Here is a 20,962-nt window from a genome sequence, read left to right as displayed (position 1 = left end):
TGGGGGAGGTGCGGGGATTCGGCGGTGCACTTGATACAGGTCTGCTTTCCGATTGGCCAGAATGGATGTGGGCGTGGCCTATCCTAACTGCCTATCTTACAGAGATACGTCAGGAGCGAAATGAAAGGCAAAAAATTCATCGCTGCAATTCTAGCCTCTGCCATTACTGAGAGAAGAAGCGCCCAGGAACATGTTGCTGTTGCTGCAATTGATCCTCTCCATCCAGCGTGAGTGAAATTTTGCAAATAGTTATTTATTTTTTTCTCTTTCGTCGTCCATTTCCCTACGTGATCTAACCCGTGTATACTGACTAGAGTCATTCTTACTCGAACGTTGTCCGCAATTCTTATTGAAATCTATTCACCTTCTCTCTTTATCTTCCACCGTTCCAAGTCTCCGGTCTTCAATCGACCTCATTGACTCGTTCTCCTCTACTGCCCCGGGTCTCCAAGTTGATTGACCCTACCGCTCTTCCCCGATGCCTTCTGTTCACCTTCCTTCCCCCGCCCCACTTAACAAAATTCACCGCAAAATGCGTTTATTCATCCTCGCAAACAACAACGCCTGCTGCGTTCACCAGCAACTTTTATGTGTGTTGCTTTATTCATGCTCATCCGATTTCTGTCTCTTTTCCAGATGCCAATTCAGTGACGATCCACCAGACTCCGGCATTCTCCGCTCCTCCCGGCGAGAAGGTGGTGCTGGAATGCACAGTCGAGGGGATGAGCAGCGGCAGTACTAATTATCTCTTCTGGTACAGACAATACCGGGGAAACGGACCCCAGGCCATTTTCTCCTCCAGCATAGCCGACTCCGTGCAGTCCGTGGCCCCAGTGGTCGGCTTCACGGCGGAGAGACCGAGTAGCAGCAAGTTCTATCTGAAGTCCTCCGGCCTCCAGGCAAATTCGTCGGCCGTGTATTTCTGCGCCTGGAGATATCACGGCGACTCAGAGAGACGGAGAAGTCGAACAAAAACCTTACAGCGTTTGTGGGGTTGGCTGTCGTCAGCAGCGGAGGGTATGCGTCGCCTGTTGACACCTGGCAACTGACGTCTTCGCGCTTGGCTGCTTGTTCTACTTGCTTTGTGTACTAAAGACATATTATAATTTGCTGACAACACCAGTGATGTTGGCCCAATCAGAGGTGGTAATGAATCAGCATTTTGATGGCCATTGGAAATCCGTCTGAATGGTGCCCCAACACAAACACCTCACTCAATGTCATCAAAGCCAATGAGGAGATGATTGACCACAGGAGGAGGAAACTGGAGTTCTGTGAGCCACAGCATATCAGGAGATCAGACGTGGAGAGAGTCTGCAACAGGAAATTCCTCCATATTGTAATTTCAGTGGATCTGTCCTGCCTCCAACACCTGAGTGCCTTTATATTGAAGACCCTGTCTCGCATCTTACCGCTTCTCAGCTGCCATCACCGCATCCTGGGCCTGCCCTCCTCTCCTTTCCGATATGGTCCACTCTCCTCTCCTATCAGATGTATTCCCCTGTATCCCTTTATCATTCGTCCCACCTGGCTTCACCTATCACCTATAGCTATCCTCCGAGCCCTCCAGACACCTTTTGAATTTTGGCGTCTTTCCCCTTTCACTGAAGAAAGATGTCGGACTGAGAAGTCGACGGTGTACCCATTCCCATAGATGCTGCCTAACCTGATCAGTTCCCCCAGTATGTTGTGTGTGCTGCTGAAAAGGAAATATCAGGGCTCACAGGCGGATAGTTAGCTGGTCAGATGGACCAGACTGACTGACCGAGCGACCGATTGCTGAGTGCGACAACCAGAAGGAACAGAGAGTAAGTCAGCGAGAAATGGGTTAAAACACCTGGGAGTAAGTGACGAGGGATCGTAGAGAATGGAGGATATTCGTTCAGAGAAGTCAGGGCAAATCTATTGCTGGAAGATGGAAAGCTACTTTCAGAAAGCTACCAGGGCAGGGAAGTAAATTTAACGAGCTTGGAGGGTGGGGGCGGCGGGGTGACGGAACTAGGAGATGTAAGACCCCGCCCACACCACACGCTCACACATTCTCCCTTTCCTGTCGGTCTGAAGACAGAGAAAACTGAAAGCAGCTCCTAGCAGGCGCAGGACAGCCTCTACCCCGCTGTTATAAAACTATTGATCCATCAGATGGACGCTTGGCTACAGAGTGACCCTGGCCTGCCTGCACTGCACTCCTTCCGTAACTATAACACTTTGTTCTGCATTCCGTTATTTTTTCAACTTATTCTACCTTGTTTTAGGTAGAATACGGTTTAATCTCTATGAAACATATGAAAGATAGTTTCTTTTATTTGTGTTGGCAGATGTGAAAACATAAACTAATTTAACTGCTCTCGGCAAAACGCTCAGAAATACCGCCCCCGATTGACAGCCGAGGCACCTGCAGCCCAGCTGGGAGAATTGACTGGCTTGAACGCCGAGTGTTTTTGTCGAGCGACGCCCGGTCTTTGCGTCACTGTGAAGACTCCAGGCGCAGTAGCAGACGGCCGACTGGTTCGCCCGCTGGAGGATAGATTTCAGATGGAACTGATTGCCGCTCACTTTCTGCGCGGTGAACCCGTCCACCGGGACCTTCGGGTCGACGTGAGCGCTGTTCAGGGAGTAAAACAGGATATGGATCTCCCTGCCGGGCTGCTGTCTGTACCGGTACATCCTGTCGTCACTGCTGTCCAGGGTGCATCTCAGCTCGATCTCTTCCCCGGGCCGTCCCGACACGGCCGCCGGGCTCTGGTCAACGGTCACCGAGCCGACACCTGGGAAGGAAAGGGGCAGATGCAGATTGTCAGCAAGGAAGGAGAGTCTGGAAAACGGCGAAAGGTAGAATGCAGATCTGCCGAGAGAAGCTGAGGGGTGCGAGTGAACGGGAAGGGAAGAGAGGGGGAGGAGAGAGTTAGAGGGGCAGAGAGAGCGTCAGTGTGAGAGAGAGAGAGCAGCAGAGCGGGTAGTGAGTCTCTAAAGACTGCAAACAGGGAGAGGAATGGAAAATTGCAATATGGAGAGATACAGGAGAGAGCAGATGTGCACGGGTGAAGATTAAAAGAGAGGGGGACAGACAGAGAGAATCGAAGGAGATATTGAGAAAGCAGAGAAAGGTAGAATAACAAGATGTCAAAAAATAGGGCTGGACGAGTTAACAAGAGAGAAAAGAGAGGAAGAGACCGGAGGGTAGACAAAAGAGTGTTTGATGGAGAGAATAGAGAGAGTTAGATAGAGAGTGTAGGAGAGAGGACGGATGGACGGAGCGAGTAACGAAGCAATCGAGACCACGCTAGCCGTAATGAGGACGGAGAGAAGCCATGAATCGAATTCGTGATCTGAAAATAATAGCGATCAAGAAAACCCCGCAAAAGCGAAAAAGAGGAAGAAGAGAAACGCGGTTGTAAATATTAATTTACATTCAAACCCGAGCACGACTGACAGTAACAGTAACATCGCTTTTTGGGGTCAGAAGCGGGACCAGAGGAGGACTGACTGAGCGGTCCGTTTTACATGTGCGCTTGCGGATGCAGCTGGCTGGACGCGCACGTGACCACAATCAACCAATCAGAAGCGATATGCAAATCCTGGAGAACTTTCGTCATCCCTGCCCAAGTCCTCACCCTATCAGATATTATTTGTGGAGAATAACTTTGGTTATGCAAAGCGCCATCTCTCTCTCCCCCCCCCCTTCTCTCTCTCTCTCTCTCACTCTCACCCTCTCTCTCCCTCTCTCACTCTCACTCTCTCCCCTAGCCCACGACACACTCATTTTCGTCTCTCGTTTTCCCTTTTCCCATTCTCTCCCTTCCCTCCCTCTCTCTCCCACCCCCCCCAACTCCCCATACACAGATTTTCGTTTCCCTTTTTCCCAATCTATCTCCTTATCTGTCTATCTGTCTGTCTGCCTGTCTACCTATCTATTTGAAAAATCTCTCGGCTTTTTGAGATTTTACGGAGACCGAAAACCACAGTTCCTTTCACCTTCCCAACTTCTTCCATTCTTCCTGAACAATATACGACGAACCGAGTTTGGGAGTCAAGATCCGATTCGGAAAAAAATATAATTTGTGGCTTTCTGCACTGCAAAATTCTCTCTCCCTTTCTCGCTGTCTCTCTCGGACTCTCCCTCTCACTGATCCACTCATCCTCTGTCATTTTATCTGCCGACCCTCGAGCACCCACACGCATCTCCTCTCCATCTCTTTCCTCTGCACACCCGCTTTCCGTCTTTCCGACTTCCATCTTTATCTCATCCTTTCTCTCTCACCCTCTCTCTGCTTTCTATCTTCCTCTCTTGAACTCCGTCCTCACTTTCCTCCCTCACCTGCTCTTCACTTCTCTCCGTGCATCGGAGGCCACAATCTGTCTGATCTGTTACGGTCACAGTGAAACCGAGCGGTTCGGCGAGAGAAACGGAAAGATCAGGCGCAGGGCCGTGGCGCTACCGATTGCGTCACAGTCCCGCGTCCCGATCTCTGCCGTTCCACTTGCCGCCGGTGACTCATATCCGGCCTTCTAATGTTTTATACCCCACAGTCGGCGATGGTGCGAGACGTCAGGTGGCCCTCAGCGGATAATCTAATTTGCGGAGGGTAGGTATGAATTGCGAGTGAAGACAGAGGCTCTCCAACTATAACGGTTCAGAGTTATATAAATTTGCACAGTATGTCAGACAGAAACGCAGACTTGCCGGTGAAGATTTCCGACACAATGCAGTGTTCTACATCTGTCTCTTTGATCATGCTGGAGGCCGAGGTCAGGATACTGAACGTTGCGACGTTCATCGTCTGGTAAACCATTCGCTTAACTCGCCCCACATCTGGAATTTGGGGGATCAGAGGCTCGGGGACAGACGGAGCGCGGGGAGCGGCGGGAGAGTTGGATGTAAAGAAAAATGGAGAGACTCTCGAGTCACCGAGCCGACATCTGGAAAGGAAACGGACAGATGCAGATGGTCAGCAAGGAGGGGGAGTCTTGAAAACGGCGGAAGGTAGAATGCAGATATGCCGAGAGAAGCAGAGGGGTACGCATGAACGGGAAATGAAGAGAGGGCGAGGAAGTGGTTAGAGGGGCAGAGAGAGCGTCAGCGTGAGAGACAGTGCAACAGACTGTGAAGAGAGTCGGTAAAGGCAGCAAACAGGGAGAGTAATGGAGAAATGTAACTTGGAGAGCAGATGTGCACCGGTGAAGGGGAAAGAAGAGGGCGACAAACAGAGAGAACGGAGGGGAGAGGGAGACGTAGAGAAAGAGGAGAAAGAGGAGAAAGGTAGAATAGGAAGATGCCAAAAAGAAGCGCGAGACGAGTTAACATGACAGAGAAGAGAGAGAGAGAGAATTCTGGCTGTGTGTGAGCGTGTAGGGTTGAGGACGGACCGACGGAAGGGGTCAGAAGCGAGCCGGGCCACGTGTGCAGTAGTGAGGACGAAGAGAAGAAAATAATAACGAAGGAATAATAACGCCCCTTCATCCTTCGACCAATTATGTTCGACTATTTCTGGTTCATTTCGGTTCCTTCTGATACGTACCAACTGTCCTTCCCCGAGCAATAAGGTGGTTGTACGCTGCTCTCTTGTGTTCCCCATGTCTATCTCTGGCACGCCTTCCTGCTGCTTCTTTAACGGCTGATATTTGCACTCTCTATCCCCTCCCACCCCGCCCCTTGGCCCTCTATCTTTATCTCTATATAGCTGTTTGTATTTGTTTGTAGCTACGGCTGTGTCGCTGAGTCTGGGTCACTTTCAGAGATGAGCAGACGGACAGGCGGCCGAGCAGAATGATAAACACGCAAATTTCCTCGCTGAGTACCCGAGCCCACTGTGTATGAGGGTAGAGACACAAGGAAAATGGCGGGGAGGGTTGAAGAACAGAGACCTCGCTGTGTGCAAATGTGGAGCGCGCGCCTGGAATGTTGGGTGCATCGATGGACAGTGGGACTGGGGGAGGGGGTACGAGAAAAGGACACATATTATGACGGGACGTGCTGAGGGAGCAGAGGGACCTCGGGGTCCAAGCGTAAGACACACACCGTGAACGGTGCGGAGTGTCGGGCCCACGGTGTAGAAGGACCACGGACAGACCATGAATGGCGGGGAGAATCAAGTGACAGAGGGTCCTCGGGTTGTAAAGTTAGGACGCGCACTATGAAGGTTGGAAAGTGTCCAGGGACAGGGTGGACTCAGTGAACAAGAAAAGCACACAGGTTAGAATTAGAGAGAGGGGGTATATCGAGGTGCAGATCCACGCCAGTTTATAATGGTAGGAGAAATTATATGAATGCTGGGGAATATTATCGCTCGGAGGGATGTCGATTTACAACTCTATGGCAGGGAGTACACTGGAACAGAGGAACAGTAGTTCTCGCAATACGCTCTCATCTTACTCCACTCCTCCTTCATTTTTGTCCCTGTTCCTCACACCGTTCCTTTTCACCAGCACATCATTCTTCACCCAGCAACAAATTATAACGAAGATGCTGTGACCCGCCAGTCGACAGCTGGTTTCGCTGCGCCATCTGCAGGTCAATTGATGAATGACGGATCTCAGGGGTATCCGCGGAGATCAGGGCGCTGTGGTTGGCCCCAGTATTGAGTCTCACCACCGCTACTCCTGAATGTCAGTCAGTTACCGAGATCAGAGTCTCAGAGACAAACAGATGGACGGATGCAGAGAGAAACAGAGAAGAGTCGGGTAGTGTGTGTATGTCAAGGAAGCGGCGGGGACGAGGAACAGCAAGAAGAAACAAGGGAGAAAGAGAGTTTTCGTCGGTGGTCATTCAGTCTGATTTGAGACGGGTAATTAGGGACATCTCACACGAAATTGGACAGATACATTCTGACAGACAGATAGGTAGATCGATTACCGGTTGGACGAACAGGCGCACAGGCCAACATAGAGACAGACAAACAGACAAAAGGTGTAGGTCACATATGTTGACAGGGATATACAGTAGGAGAGGTAGTAGATCAATTTACAAGGGTAAAAAGGCAATCAACGAGTGGGAGGACAGATTTACATACATACATATATATATGAGGTCGAGCAGGGAGCGGGTCAGCAAGAATGGAATTAAACATTACGGGAGCAAGAGAGTGAGAGGACGGAGGGCTCGCGTACAAGGAAGTGAGGACAAATCCGACTCTAAGAGACAGAGGGAGGAGTTTGGAAGGATGTCAGGAGAGATAAGTAACAGCAGCGAGATTGGAGGCGGGGATTGGGCCGTGGAATTAACACACAAAACGACTCCGATTGTATCAGAGAGGAAGAAGGCGCGACAAATCCCCAATGCGCATGAAACATTATTTCAGAGAGACACGTAAATGCAGAGTGAAATTGAAGGCAGTAGCGTCATTGCTGCTGTACGCATCTCTTCCATCACTGAGAGAAGAACCGCCCAAAAAACATGTTTCTGTTGCTGCAACTGATCCTCTCCTTCCACTGTGAGTGAAATGTGCCAAATATTTATCTATTATTCTCGCTTTCTTTTCTCATTTGCTTCACGATCTAACCCATCGAAATGGATTGTTCTCCGTCCCATTCCAACTTTGTCCACAATTCAATGTCCCACAGACTTGAATCTACCTTATTGCTTCGTTCACAATTGCGCCCGGTATCCATGTTTATTCACCCCGTTCCGCTCTTTTATCAGATGACGTCTCGGTGACGTCCTTCCATCTATCTCTTCTTATCCTTCCATTGAGCTTCGTCCCCACTCCAGCGTCGCAATTACTCCATGAACCGCGATTATTCACACTATTCCCCTTCCCGTCTCTTTTCCAGATGCCAACCCGGTGACGATCCACCAGACCCCCGCATTTACTGCCCGTCCCGGCGAAGGCGTGGTGCTGGAATGCACGGTAGATGCTGGCAGCAGTGGTGGTGATGATACTTTCCTCTGGTACAGACAATCCGGGGGAACGGACCCCAGGCCCTTTTCACCTCCAGCATAGCCAAATACGTGCAACCGCCGGACGGAGTGGACGGCTTCATGGCAGAGAGACCGAGTAGCAACGAGTTCTTTCTGAAGTCCTCCGGCCTCCAGGCGAATTCGTCGGCCGTGTATTTCTGCGCCTGGAACATTGCCCAGTCCGACGTGCGGACAGAGAGGAGAATTTGTACACGAGACTTTTGACTGGAGCGTTCACCGATATCTTTAGCTCTCGAGTCGGCAGTCTGAGGAACCCATTTGCTTCGAGCTGGGTTTAACTCCACCGGCGACCGAGAAGAACGTGATAACCTGCCTCGATGACTGTCGTCCAGTTGCCCACACGTCCATCGGGATAAAACGCTTTGAGAGGTTGGTGATAAAAGACATGAACGATTCGGCTGAACTCCAACTTGTCTACCCTTGCACCAGGTCTACAGCTGATGTCATTTTATTGGCTCCTCCTTCAACTCTGGAACCTCTGGACAGGGCAGAGTCATACGTCAGGATGCGCTTCTCTCGCTACAGCTCTCCTTTCAATAACATCATCACCTCAAATTAAGCAACAAGCCTCATGCTCTTGGTCTCAAGAGCTGCTTGGGAAATTGAAAGATTGAATTACTCAATTATAGACCCCAGTCAGTTCGGATTCGCAACATTTACCCCATAATCACCATCAGCAGAGCCGCAGTAAAAGGCAGTGTGTCTGGAAGCCTGCCCTCTCTCTTTGCTTTTTGTACTAATGACAGTGAGACTGCAGGGCAATTCGAACGCCGTATTTAAATCGGCTGATGACACCACTGACGTTGGCCGTATCGCAGAGTGGACCGAATCAGCATCTAGGGCGGCGATTGGAAATCCATCTGAATGGTCCCACCACAACAACATCTCACTGAATGCCATCAAAATCAGAGAGGTGATTATTGACTACAGGGCTGAGGAAAGTGGAGTTCCATGAGCTAGAGATCATCAGCGGGTCAGTGGTGGAAAGGACCTGCAGATAGTAAATAGCTCAGTATTATCATCTGAGCAGAGCTGTCTTGCATCCAGATATACAGTTCTGTGAATTGTACAAATGAACACATTGTTCTGACTGTTACTGACCAGTCCCTCATATTTCACTTCTGCTTCCTTCTTGATGGTTTAACAGACTGCATGGACCTAGACTGTTGCAGTCAAAGCATTTGTTACACAGGACAGCTCTGCCAAGGATTACCTGACCCACTTGATCTGATTCAGCAAAGTCAATTGCCCTTTCCATTCCATCCTCCAAGACTCATCTACGATAGAATCAGGTTTCTGCTTGGCAAAGGCAGTGATGGTCTGTCTGACAGCAAGTAATTGAATCTTTTTAATTCTCTAGAGTATCTATTTATCAATATTTCTGACGTCATAATGATATGCAACAGTACAACGTTATTGTTTAATATAATTAATCATTCGGCTTTTCTTGAGGTCAATCCCACCATTTTCTTTCCATTAGGCTCCTCCTGTATCCTCTATTCTACTAGTCTACTGTATTCTACTGATCACCTCTCCCATGGTTCCCCTCTCTTCCCCTTTCTCCTATGGTCCGCTCTCCCCTCCTAGCTTCCTCTCCAGCCCTTCATCCTTCATCCTTCTTGTCCACCCGGCTTCACTTATCAACCTCTTGCTATCCTCCTTCTACTTCCCGCCTTCCCCCTTTTTTTTAATTCTAGCATCTTCCCCCTTCCCCTCTAGACCTGAAGAAGGGTTCGGCCCGAATGGTCGACGGTTTCTCGGCCCCATGGTCTCCTCCCGTGCCAGGCAGCCTCAGGTTGGAGGCGCACTAACTTGTATTTCGGCTGTGTAGCCTCCAGCCTGAAGGCATGAATATCGATTACTCCTTCCGTTAAACAGATTTCCACCCCACCAGCTCTCTTCTCCAGTCTGACCTTTCACCCCCTCAACCTGCCGTTCACTACCCTCTGAATGACCTCCTCCTACCCTGTCCTCTATGGTTCACTCTCCTCTCCTGTCAGATGCAACCACGCCAGCCATTCCTCTTTCCTGCACACCTGGCTTAACCCATCATCTTCCGGAAAACCTCCTGCCCCTCTGCCCAAAGTTTTCCTCCGGCCCGAAATATCGGCTGCTCACTCAATTGCGTAGAAGCTGTCTAAGCTACAGCGTCCTTCCAGGATGATCTGTGCGTTGTCTGAAAATAGCTAGCTGATACAGTGGGGCACACAGGCAGATAGGTATAATGTCAGATGGACTGAACTGATTGATAGAGAGACAATTCAGATGAGAAAGAGAGAGAGAGAGAGAGAGAGAGAGAGAGAGAATGAGAATCCCAACTGCCTATCTCACAGCAATACGCAAGGAGTGAAATGAAAGGCAAAACATTCATCGCTGCAGTTCCCACCTGTTCCATTTCTGAGAGTAGAAACGCCCCACCATGTTGCTGTTCCTGCAACGGATCCTCTCCATTCAGCGTGAGTGAAACTCGCAAAATATTGTTTATTTTCTCTCTTTCGTCGCCCATCTCCCTACGTGATCTAACCCGTGTATACTGACTGGAGTCATTCTTACTCCAACATTGTCCGAAATTCCTATTGAAACTATATTCATCTTCCCTCTTTATCTCCCTCCGATCCAAGTCCCCGCTCTTCAATCGACCTCATTGACTCGTTCTCCTCCAGTGCTCCGGGTCTCCAAATTGATTCACCCTACCGCTCTTCACCGATGCCTTCTGTTCACCTTCCTTCCCCCTCCCCCCCACATCCCAAAATTCACCGCAAAATGCAATATTCATCCTCTTCCGATTTCTGTCTCTTTTCCAGATGCCACCAGGTGACGATTCACCAGACTCCGGCATTCTCTGCACCCCCCGGCGCGAAGGTGGTGCTGGAATGCACAGTCGAGGGGATCAGCAGCGACAATATTAATTATCTCTTCTGGTACAGACAGTACCGGGGAAACGGTCCGCAGGCCCTTTTCACCTCGAGCGTAGCCAACTCCGTGCAGCCGCCGGACCCAGTGGACGGCTTCACGGCTGAGAGACCGAGTAGCAACGAGTTCTATCTGAAGTCCTCCGGCCTCCAGGAGAATTTGTCCGCCGTGTATTTCTGCGCGTGGAGTGAGCACAGCGACTCAGATAGACCGGGGATCCGATCAAAAACTTCACAGCTGGGTGGGCGCTGGGGTTGCCTGTCGTCGTTTAAAGGGCAAACGCGTTGCCCGGCGACAGCCGATCACTCACTAGCAGATCATTCCTCCCCCAGCACACAAATCATAAACAAAATGCTGTTAACCGACAGTCGACAGCTGGTTTCGCTGCGCCACCTGCAGGTCAATTGATGAATGACCGAACTCATGGGCATCCGCGGAGATCAGGGCGCTGTGGTCGGCCCCAGTATTGAGTCCCATCTCTTTTCTTCATGGTCAGTCAGATTCCGAGATGACAGTCTCACAGACGAACAGATGGACGGATGCAGAGAGAAAGAGGTGAATAAAGAGTTGGGGAGTGTGTCTATGTCAAGGAAGCGGCGGGCATGAGGAACAGCAAGATGGAACAGGGCAGAAAGAGAGATTTATTCGGTCGCCATTCAGTCTGATTTGCGACGGGTTATTAGGGACATCTCACAGCAAATTGGACAAATAGACAGTCAGTCAAACAGACCATTAGACTGACAGTTATTATGACAGACAGATAGACAGATCGATTAACGGATGGACGGAGAGGCACACAGGCCAAGAAAGAGACAGACAAACACACAGACAAAAGCGGTAGGTCACATATGTCGGGAGGGATGTCCAGCAGGAGAGGTCGTACATCAATTTACAAGTATAAAAGGCAATCGAGTGCGACATCGAGGTCGAGCAGGGAGCGGGTCAGCAAGAATGGTATTAAAAATGACGCGAGAAGGAGGCTGAGAGGACGGAGAGCTCGTGTTCAAGCAAGTGAGGACAAATCCGACTCTGAGAGACAGAGAGAGGAGTTTGGAAGGATGTCAGGAGAGAGAAATAACAGCAGCGAGATTCGGGGCGGGGATTGGGCGGTGGAATTAACACACATCACCACTCCGATTGTATCAGAGAGGAAGGAGGCGTGACAAATCCCCAATGCGCAAGAAACATTATTTCAGAGAGACACGTAAGTTGAGAGTGAATTTGAAGGCAGTAGCGTCATTGCTGCTGTACGCATCTCTTCCATCACGGATAGAAGAACCGCCCGAAAAATATGTTGCTGTTGCTGCCACTGATCCTCTCCTTCCACTGTGAGTGAAATGTGCCAAATATTTATCTATTATTCTCCCTTTCTTTTCTCATTTGCCTCACGATCTATCCCATCGAAACGGATTGTTCTCCGTCCCATTCCAACTTTGTCGACAATTTAATGTCCCCCAGCCTTGAATCTACCTTTTCCATTCATTCTCAGTTGCCCCCGGTATCCATGTCTATTCACCCCGTTCCGCTCTTTTATCAGATGATGTCTCGGTGACGTCCTTCCATCTATCTCTTCTTATCCTTCCATTCAGCTTCGTCCCCACCTCAACGTCGCCATTACTACATGAACCGCGTTAATTCACACTCTTCCCCTTCCCGTCTCTTTTCCAGATGCCAACCCGGTGACGATCCACCAGACCCCCGCATTTACTGCCCGTCCCGGCGAAGGCGTGGTGCTGGAATGCACGGTAGATGCTGGCAGCAGTGGTGGTGATGATACTCTCGTCTGGTACAGACAATACCGGGGGAACGGACCACAAGCCCTTTTCACCTCCAGCATAGCCAAATACGTGCAACCGCCGGACGGAGTGGAGGGCTTCATGGCAGAGAGACCGAGTAGCAACAAGTTCTATCTGAAGTCCTCCGGCCTCCGGGCGAATTCGTCGGCCGTGTATTTCTGCGCCTGGAGAGATCACGGCGACTCAGAGAGACGGAGACGCCGAACAAAAACCTCACAGTGTGAGTGGGTTTGGCTGTCGTCAGCTGCGGAGGGTATACGTCACAAGTCGACACCTGACTACTGACGTCACCGCGCTTGGCGCCACGTAGCCAATGGGAAAATAATATTGAGACAAAGCATTAGGTAATGTCCTGAGTCGGAATGGGGCACCGAGTGCCACGAAATTGCAGCTGTTACTTCCATCGTCTCCCCGTAGATTTACATTTCCCTGTCACTGCAGAGTCACAGGCAGCCGAATAAACCACTTTAACTAGTGACAAAATATTCACACGTTGTCCTCCCCCAATCCTTAAACAGCGTCCCATTCAGTGTCACACAGAGATGGAATTAGCAACAGAAGTCCATCGAACATAGGAACTTGTCCAGTCCGACTTGCGGACAGAGAGGAGAATTTGTACCTGAGCCTGTTTACTGGAGAGATCACCGATATCTTTAAGCATTCCAGTCGGCAGTCTGCGAAACCCATTTGCTCCGAGTAGGTTTTAATTTTACGGGCACCCGAGAAGAACTGATAACCTACCTCGATGACTGTCGTCCAGCAGCCTGCACGTCCATCGGGATGAAGCGCTTTGAGAGGTTGGTGATGAAATACATGAAAGATTCGGCTAAACTCCAACTTGTCTACCCTTGCACCAGGTCTACAGATGATGTCATTTTATAGGCTCCTCCTTCAACTGTGGAACATCGGGACAGGGCAGAGTCATACGTGAGGATGCGCTTCTCTCGCTACAGCTCTCCATTCAATACCATCATCACCTCAAAATTAAGCAACAAGCCTCATGCTCTTGGTCTCAAGAGCTGCTTGGGAAACTGAAAGATTGAATTACTCACTTATAGACCCCTGTCAGTTCGGATTCGCAACATTTACCCCATAATCACCATCAGCAGAGCCGCAGTAAAAGGCAGTGGGTCTGGAAGCCTGGCTTCTCTCTTTGCTTTTTGTACTAATGACAGTGAGACTCCAGGGCAATTCGAACGCCGTATTTAAATCGGCTGATGACACCACTGACGTTGGCCGTATCGCAGGCTGGACCGAATCAGCATCTAGGACGGCGATTGTACATCCATCTGAATGGTCCCACCACAACAACATCTCACTGAATGCCATCAAAATCAGAGAGGTGATTATTGACTACAGGGCTGAGGAAAGTGGAGGTCCATGAGTTAGAGATCATCAGGGGGTCAGTGGTGGAGAGGACCTGCAAACAGTAAATGCCTCATTATTATCATCTGAGCAGAGCTGTCTTGCATCCAGATATACAGTTCTGAGAATTGTACAAATGAAGACTTATTGTTCTGACTGTTACTGACCAGTCCCTCATATTTCACTTCTGCTTCCTTCTTGATGGTTTAACAGACTGCATGGACCCAGGCTGTTGCAGACGAAGCATTTGTTACACTGAACAGCTCTGCCAAGGATTACCTGATCCACTTGATCTGATTCAGCAAAGTCAATTGCCCTTCCCCTTCCATCCTCCAAGACTCTTCTACGATAGAATCAGGATTCTGCTTGGCAAAGGCTGTGATGGTGTGTCTGACAGCAAGTAATTGAATCTTTTAAATTCTCGAGTATCTATTTATCAATATTTCTGACGTCATAATGATATGCAACAGTACAAAGTTATGTTTAATATAATTACAGGAATCATTCGGCTTCTGTTCAGTGAGGTCAATCCCACCATTTTCTTTCCGTTAGGCTCCTCCTGTATCCTCTATTCTACTAGTCTACTGTATTCTACTGATCACCTCTCCCATGGTTCCCCTCTCTTCCCCTTTCTCCTATGGTCCGCTCTCCCCTCCTAGCTTCCTCTGCAGCCCTTCATCCTTCATCCTTCTTGTCCACCCGGCTTCACTTATCAACCTCTTGCTATCCTCCTTCTACTTCCCGCCTCCCCCCTTTTTTTTAATTCTAGCATCTTCCCCCCTTCCCCTCTAGACCTGAAGAAGGGTTCGGCCCGAACTGTCGACGGTTTCGTCGGCCCATGGTCTCCTCCCGTGCCTGGATGTGGGCAGCCTCATGCTGGAGGCGCACTAACTTCTATCTCGGTTGTGTGGCCTCCAACCTGTAGGCATGAATATCGATTGCTCCTTCCGGTAAACAGATTTCCACCCCGCCTGCCCTCTTCTCCACTCTGACCTTTCACCCCCTCAACCTGCCGTTCAGTACCCTCTGAATGACCTTCTCCTACCCTGTCCTCTATGGTTCACTCTCCTCTCCTGTCAGATGCAACCACGCCAGCCATTCCTCTTTCCTGCACACCTGGCTTAATCCATCATCTTCCGGAAAACCTCCTGCCCCTCTGCCCAACGTTTTACCCCGGCCCGAAATATCGGCTGCTCATTCAGTTCCGTAGAAGCTGTCTGAGCTACAGCGTTCCTCCAGGGTGATCTGTGCGTTGCCTGAAAATATCTAGCTGATACAGTGGGGCACACAGGCAGACAGGTAGAAAGTCAGATGGACTGAATTGACTGATAGAGAAACAATTCAGATAAGAAAGGGGGGGGGAGAGAGAGAGAGAGAGAGAGAGAGAGAGACTCAGAGGCAGATGGAGAACGTGAGAGTTAGAATAGGGGTTCGAAGGCAAAGGAATTTCTGACGATGTTACTGATGGGCTCCGATGAACAGCTTTCGCCCAAAACGTCGATTTCTCATTTTCTTGCTCGCCGAGAGAAACCTGCGAGGATTGAGAAGGAGTTCCAGCGAGCTTGGTGGGCGGGGTTTCGTCCGTGCCGTTGATTGGGACAGAGTGGATGAGGGCGTGCCCTATCCCAACTGCCTATCTCACGGAAACACGCAACCACCGAAATGAAAGGCAAAAGATTCATCGCTGTAATTCTCGCCTCTTCCGTTACTGAGAGGAGAAACGCCCCAGAAATATGTTGCTGTTCCTGCAACTGACCCTCTCCATCCAGCGTGAGTGAAACTTGCAAATAGTTAGTTATTTTTCTCTCTTTCGTCGCCCATTTCCCTACGTGATCTAACCCGTGTATACTGACTAGTGTCATTCTTACTCCAACTTTGTCCGCAATTCCTGTAGAACTCAATTCATCTTCCCTCTTTATCTCCCACCGTTCCAAGTCCCCGCTCTTCAATCGCCCTCATTGACTCGTTCTCCTCCACTGCCCGGGGTCTCCAAGTTGATTCACACTACCGCCCTTCACCGATGCCTTCTGTTCACTTTCCTTCCCGCCCCCTTCCCAACATTCACCGCAAAATAAGTTTATTCATCTTCTTCCGATTTCTGTCTCTTTCCCAGATGCCAATTCAGTGACGATTCCCCAGACTCCGGCATTCTCCGTTCCTCCCGGCGATAAGGTGGTGCTGGAATGCGCAGAAGAGGGGATGAGCAGCGACAGTACTAATTATCTCTACTGGTACAGACAATACCGGGGAAAAGGACCCCAGCTCCTTTTCACCTCGAGCATACCCAAGTACGTGCAGCCAGTGGCCACAGTGGACGGCCTCACGGCGGAGAGACCGAGTCGAAACAAGTTCTATCTGAAGTTCTCCGGCATCCAGGCGAATTCGTCGACCGTGTATTTCTGCGCCGGGGATGAGTACGGCGCCTCAGAGAGACGGAGGAGCCTAACAAAAATCCTCACTGTGCTTGTGGGGTGCCTATCGTCATTTGAAGGGGAAATGCGTCGCCCGTCGACAGCCGACGTCTGGCGTCACCGCGTACAGCGACGGCTAACCAATGAAATCAGTGATGTCAGTCTTGGGTGCGATTAAGAACGGCAGAGTTCAGACTGCTGAGTTGAAACACGCAACTTATGTAGTGTAATCGCACTGATATTTTTATCCTCTGGGCGCACATTTTCACTTCAATGCCTCTCGCTTATGTGGTGTCACTGCACAATACCTAGTGTTTAGCGCGACGCTATTGCAGCCATAGGCATTCCGGAGAGAGGGAGGGACAAAGTAGGGGGGGGGGGAGAGAGAGAGAGAGAGAGAGAGAGAGAGAGAGAGAGAGAGAGAGAGAGAGAGAGACAGAAAGAGAGAGAGAGAGTTATGTGGAGGATAGACAGATAGCAGAAGAAATGTCCGACACCAAACAGTGTGGTTGAGGGCAGGAACGCAATGTTAGGGGCAGACTTTGTAATCAGAACTCAAGGCAGGCAGATGGACAGTCGGATAGGTACGTGATTCCTAAGAGAGACTGACATGCAGATCGGTAGATGGACGGAAAGATGGAGAAGAAAGCGACAGTACAAACGTGGTGCAGGCAGCAGGCGAGTGAAAAACCGAGAAATAAATAGGAGGGAAATGAGAATGCGCACATATAATGACAACCAACCCATCAGCGAGAGAAGGGCGGAACAACAGTTAACAAGACTGGAAGGAGAAACGAGGCGGGGGATCCGTCAACAACTCACCTACGATTAATAGGGGTGGGAAGGCTTCACAAAACCACATTATACAAAGAAATAGGAAGTCCCGATATGAAATAGATATACCGTCTGCAAGCACAAACAAGCGATTAAACGCCAAAGGTTATTTTACTCTTTCTTCCACATTACATAGAAAGACAGAAACCCTATAACGCAAGCCAGAAACTCAGTTGAATCCGCCTCCACCACAGTCGCCGGCAGCCCATTCCACGCACTCTGCTTAAAAAAACTTAACACTGACATCTCCTCTGTACCTACTTCGAAGCACCCTTTCGTACTAGACATTTCAGCCCGTGGGGGGGGGGGGGGGTGGAACGACCTCTGACTATCCACACGATCAATGCCTCTCATCATCTTATACACCCCTATCAGGTCACCTCTCATCCTCCGTCCCTCCAAGGGAAAAAGGCTGAGTTAACGCAACCTATTCTCATAAGGTATGCTCCCCAATCCAGGCAACATCCTTGTAAATGTCCTCTGCACCCTTTCTATGGTTTCTATATCCTTCCTATAGTGAGGCGACCAGAACTGAGCACAGTACTCCAAGTGGGGCCCGATCAGGGTCCAATATAGCTGCAATATTACCTCTCGGCTCCTAAACTCAATCCTACGTTTGATGAAGGCCAATGCACTGTATGCTTTCTTAACCTTAGAGTCAACCTGTGCAGCAGCTTTGAGTGTCCTATGGACTCGGACCCCAAGATCCCTCTGATCCTCCACACTGCCAAGCGTCTTACCATTAATACTATATTCTGCCATCATATTTGACCTGGCAAAATCAAATACCTCACTCTTATCTGGGTTGAACGCCATATGCCACTTCTGAGCCCAGTTTTGCATCCTATTAATGTCCCGCTGTATAATCTCTGACAGCCCTCCACGCTATCCACAACTCCCGCTACCTTTGTGTCATCAGCAAACTTACTAACCCATCCCACGACTTCCTCATCCAGGTCATTTGTAAAAGATCACGAAGAGCAGGGGTCCCAGAATAGATCCCTGAGGCACACCACTGGTCACCGGACTCCATGTAGAATATGGCCCGGCTACAAGCACTCTTTGCCCTGTGGGAGCAAGGCAGTTCTGGATCCAGAAATCAATGTTCCCTTAGATCCCATGCCTCCTTACTTTCTCAGTAAGCCTTGCATGGGGTACCTTGCCAAAAGTCTGTCACATGATTGGCTGATTAGATATTTGTATTAATGGGCAGGTGTACCGGTGTACCTAATAAAGTCCACTGAGTGTATGCAGGGAGAAAAATATTCAGATGGATAGATAGATAAATAGGCAGACCGATAGATCGATAGATGGATAGATCGATCGATCGATCGATTGATAGATAGATTGATATAGACTGTACATAGATAGATAGATAGATGATATGCAGATAGATGATAGAAAGATACAGACATGCACAGATAGTTGGGTAGATAGATTGATATGATAACTAAGCACATATCTATTGATGGACAGCGGGAAGGGCTTAGATTCCGAGACAGACACACTTCCATGCAGACAGTCGTCAGGCAGCGGCACTGAATTGATCAGGCCGACACCGAGGGAGGAATGGGAGACCGGCTGCTTGGGAGAACACAGACAGAGGAGCAGAGCGAATATTAGACACCTAGGTCAAAAAGAATGCGAGGCAAAGAGAGACAGAGGAAAGGAAGCCGACAGAGACGGGTGCGCGGATCGTTGCAGACGGGTCATCCAGACCTCACTGGAGAAGGGACAGACAATGACCAGAGACGATGCAGTTGCATCGATAGGTAGATATACCGACATGGAGGAGGGCATGCAAGGGGTAGAGAGGCAGGCCGACACGGAGAGCAGCGAGAGGGGCAGTGACGAAGAGAGGAAAGAGAGGACGGCAAAGGGATTGCGTTCGGCTGACGCAAGTGAGTGACGATGAGTAGAAAAATGTTGGTGGTGGTCAGAGGTGAGCAATCCTCTTGCTTTGGTAGGCTGCTGATATTAGCTCTACTAGCGGTATCGACGCAGATCAATTTCTCATCAATGCGCGACGGCTAAAAAGCAACATAGAGGAACAAAACAGTATGCAACGCAATTTCAACGAACGTACACTTACATTCTCAGATTGGCGACTACACCGCGGCGTCTAATTCGCAATCCGCCCTCCCACCCGCGCAGACGGCGCAATTTCTCCTTTGCTGCCGACAGCGCCCCCCTCAGGCGGTGAGGTGTTTTTTTTCAGCTTCCCATTCTGACTGAGCTGCCGTGAAATCCGGCCGAAGAAATTCACATAGAGCTCGCAGAATATCAGCCTGAAATTGTCTGCCACTCGGTAGCTCTGCGGCAAAACCGTCCGCCGTGCCCCGAGGCTGCACACGGTTGGTGACGGCAGAGTAGAACAAGTTCTGAGGCCCCGCTCAGGAATATTGCGTGCACCATGACCACTTCATCGTCGCTGCTGATGTCCTCCTCTACCGGGCATTCCTTGCCGGGAGACTGGGAAAAAGCCGGAGTCTTATGCCTTGCCAGCGAACACGCATATGGAAAAGAGACGGCAGGTGAAAAACAGTATTTTCGAATCCCAAAGATGAGACAAAATAGACATAAACATGGAACTATAAAATACGTTTACCGGATAGAACAGATCAAGCATTACGCTAGTTAACTAGCCTAGCGCGGCCGCTCTCAGGACCTTACACGTCCCACTCGATCGGCGGCGCCGTTGGCTCGACCAGCCCATTGGTGAAGCTGAAAAACTACCAGTTTTCTGCGGACACGGGATGTTGTCCCATCTTTAACCCTCTGGGTGGGAGGGCGTGGATATTTCCTACTTGCCCGCCCACCCTAACGGTGCACCATAGTCCGCCATTAAATTGGCTGGGCTGCCAAACCAAGTAGAGTTAACGATCCACTCCGGTAGTCGATACTCTTCGCACGGTAGTGGTGGTGAGGGGTGTGTGGGGAGGGGGCGCTTCTTCCTTCTTAATCTTACCTCCAAGCATTTTTACAAACAATACTTCGTTTTATTGAAAAGGGAGCAATGGGGAAGGCGTAGAGCAACTGAAATGAAAACAGTCAGAAAGCAGACTGCAAAGGAACGATGAGCAGTGCCAGGCGAGCATCTTTCGTCGAGGTTAATTTTGGGGAGGTAAGAAGGCAGAAATATATTCACTTCAAACCAACCCTGCATCGATTTGAAGTGCTGAGTTAGGGCAAATAAGAATTTTGGCCACGGATGGATACTTTGTCCTATTTAGGACATGGTCTATTTAATGTCTGTCGACCCTTTCTCTCTGCCGCTCACGTTCTGTCCCGTTCTTTTGTTGAATCTCTCCCCGCTCTCCCTCGCAGTCTCACCCTTGCTCTCTTTCCTCTCTCTCTCTCTCTCTCTCTGTCTGTCCCTTTCCATCACTCTCTTCCTCCCTCTCTCTTCGTTCTCTATCTCTCTCTCTTTTCCTTTTCTCTCTTGTCTTCTCTCTCTCTTTCCTTCTCACTCTCACTCTTTCTTTCCTCTCATTCTATCTGTCTCTCTTTCCCTCCATTTCTCTCCCCATCTCTCTTTCTCTCTTTCATTCTCTCTTTCCCTCTCTCCCTCTCTTTCCTTCTCTCTCTCTTTCCTACCCTTTCCTTCTCTCTCCCCCTCTTTCTCACTCCCCTCTCTCTCTCCTTCTCTGTATCCAATCGCTGGTATTACCTCACTTTGCTCTTTGTCTGCACGACGTAAAGTTTTGATCAGGGCTCTGTGGAGT

At 49.7% G+C, this 20,962-nt stretch overlaps 1 gene segment (V, D, J or C); it reads left to right on the top strand.

Moving 5' to 3' along the window:
• Nucleotides 1–167: 167 nt before the first annotated feature.
• On the top strand, nucleotides 168–1,049 carry LOC140208089 (T cell receptor beta variable 30-like). The segment is given in 2 exon segments: nucleotides 168–227; nucleotides 637–1,049. Coding segments are annotated over 2 exon segments (450 nt in total).
• The last annotated feature ends 19,913 nt before the right edge of the window (nucleotides 1,050–20,962 follow it).

Source organism: Mobula birostris, chromosome 13 (assembly GCF_030028105.1).
Source record: "Mobula birostris isolate sMobBir1 chromosome 13, sMobBir1.hap1, whole genome shotgun sequence".
NCBI lineage: Eukaryota > Metazoa > Chordata > Chondrichthyes > Myliobatiformes > Myliobatidae > Mobula > Mobula birostris.
Note: the sequence above shows the minus strand (reverse complement) of the source record. Positions and strands in the feature narration are given on the sequence as shown.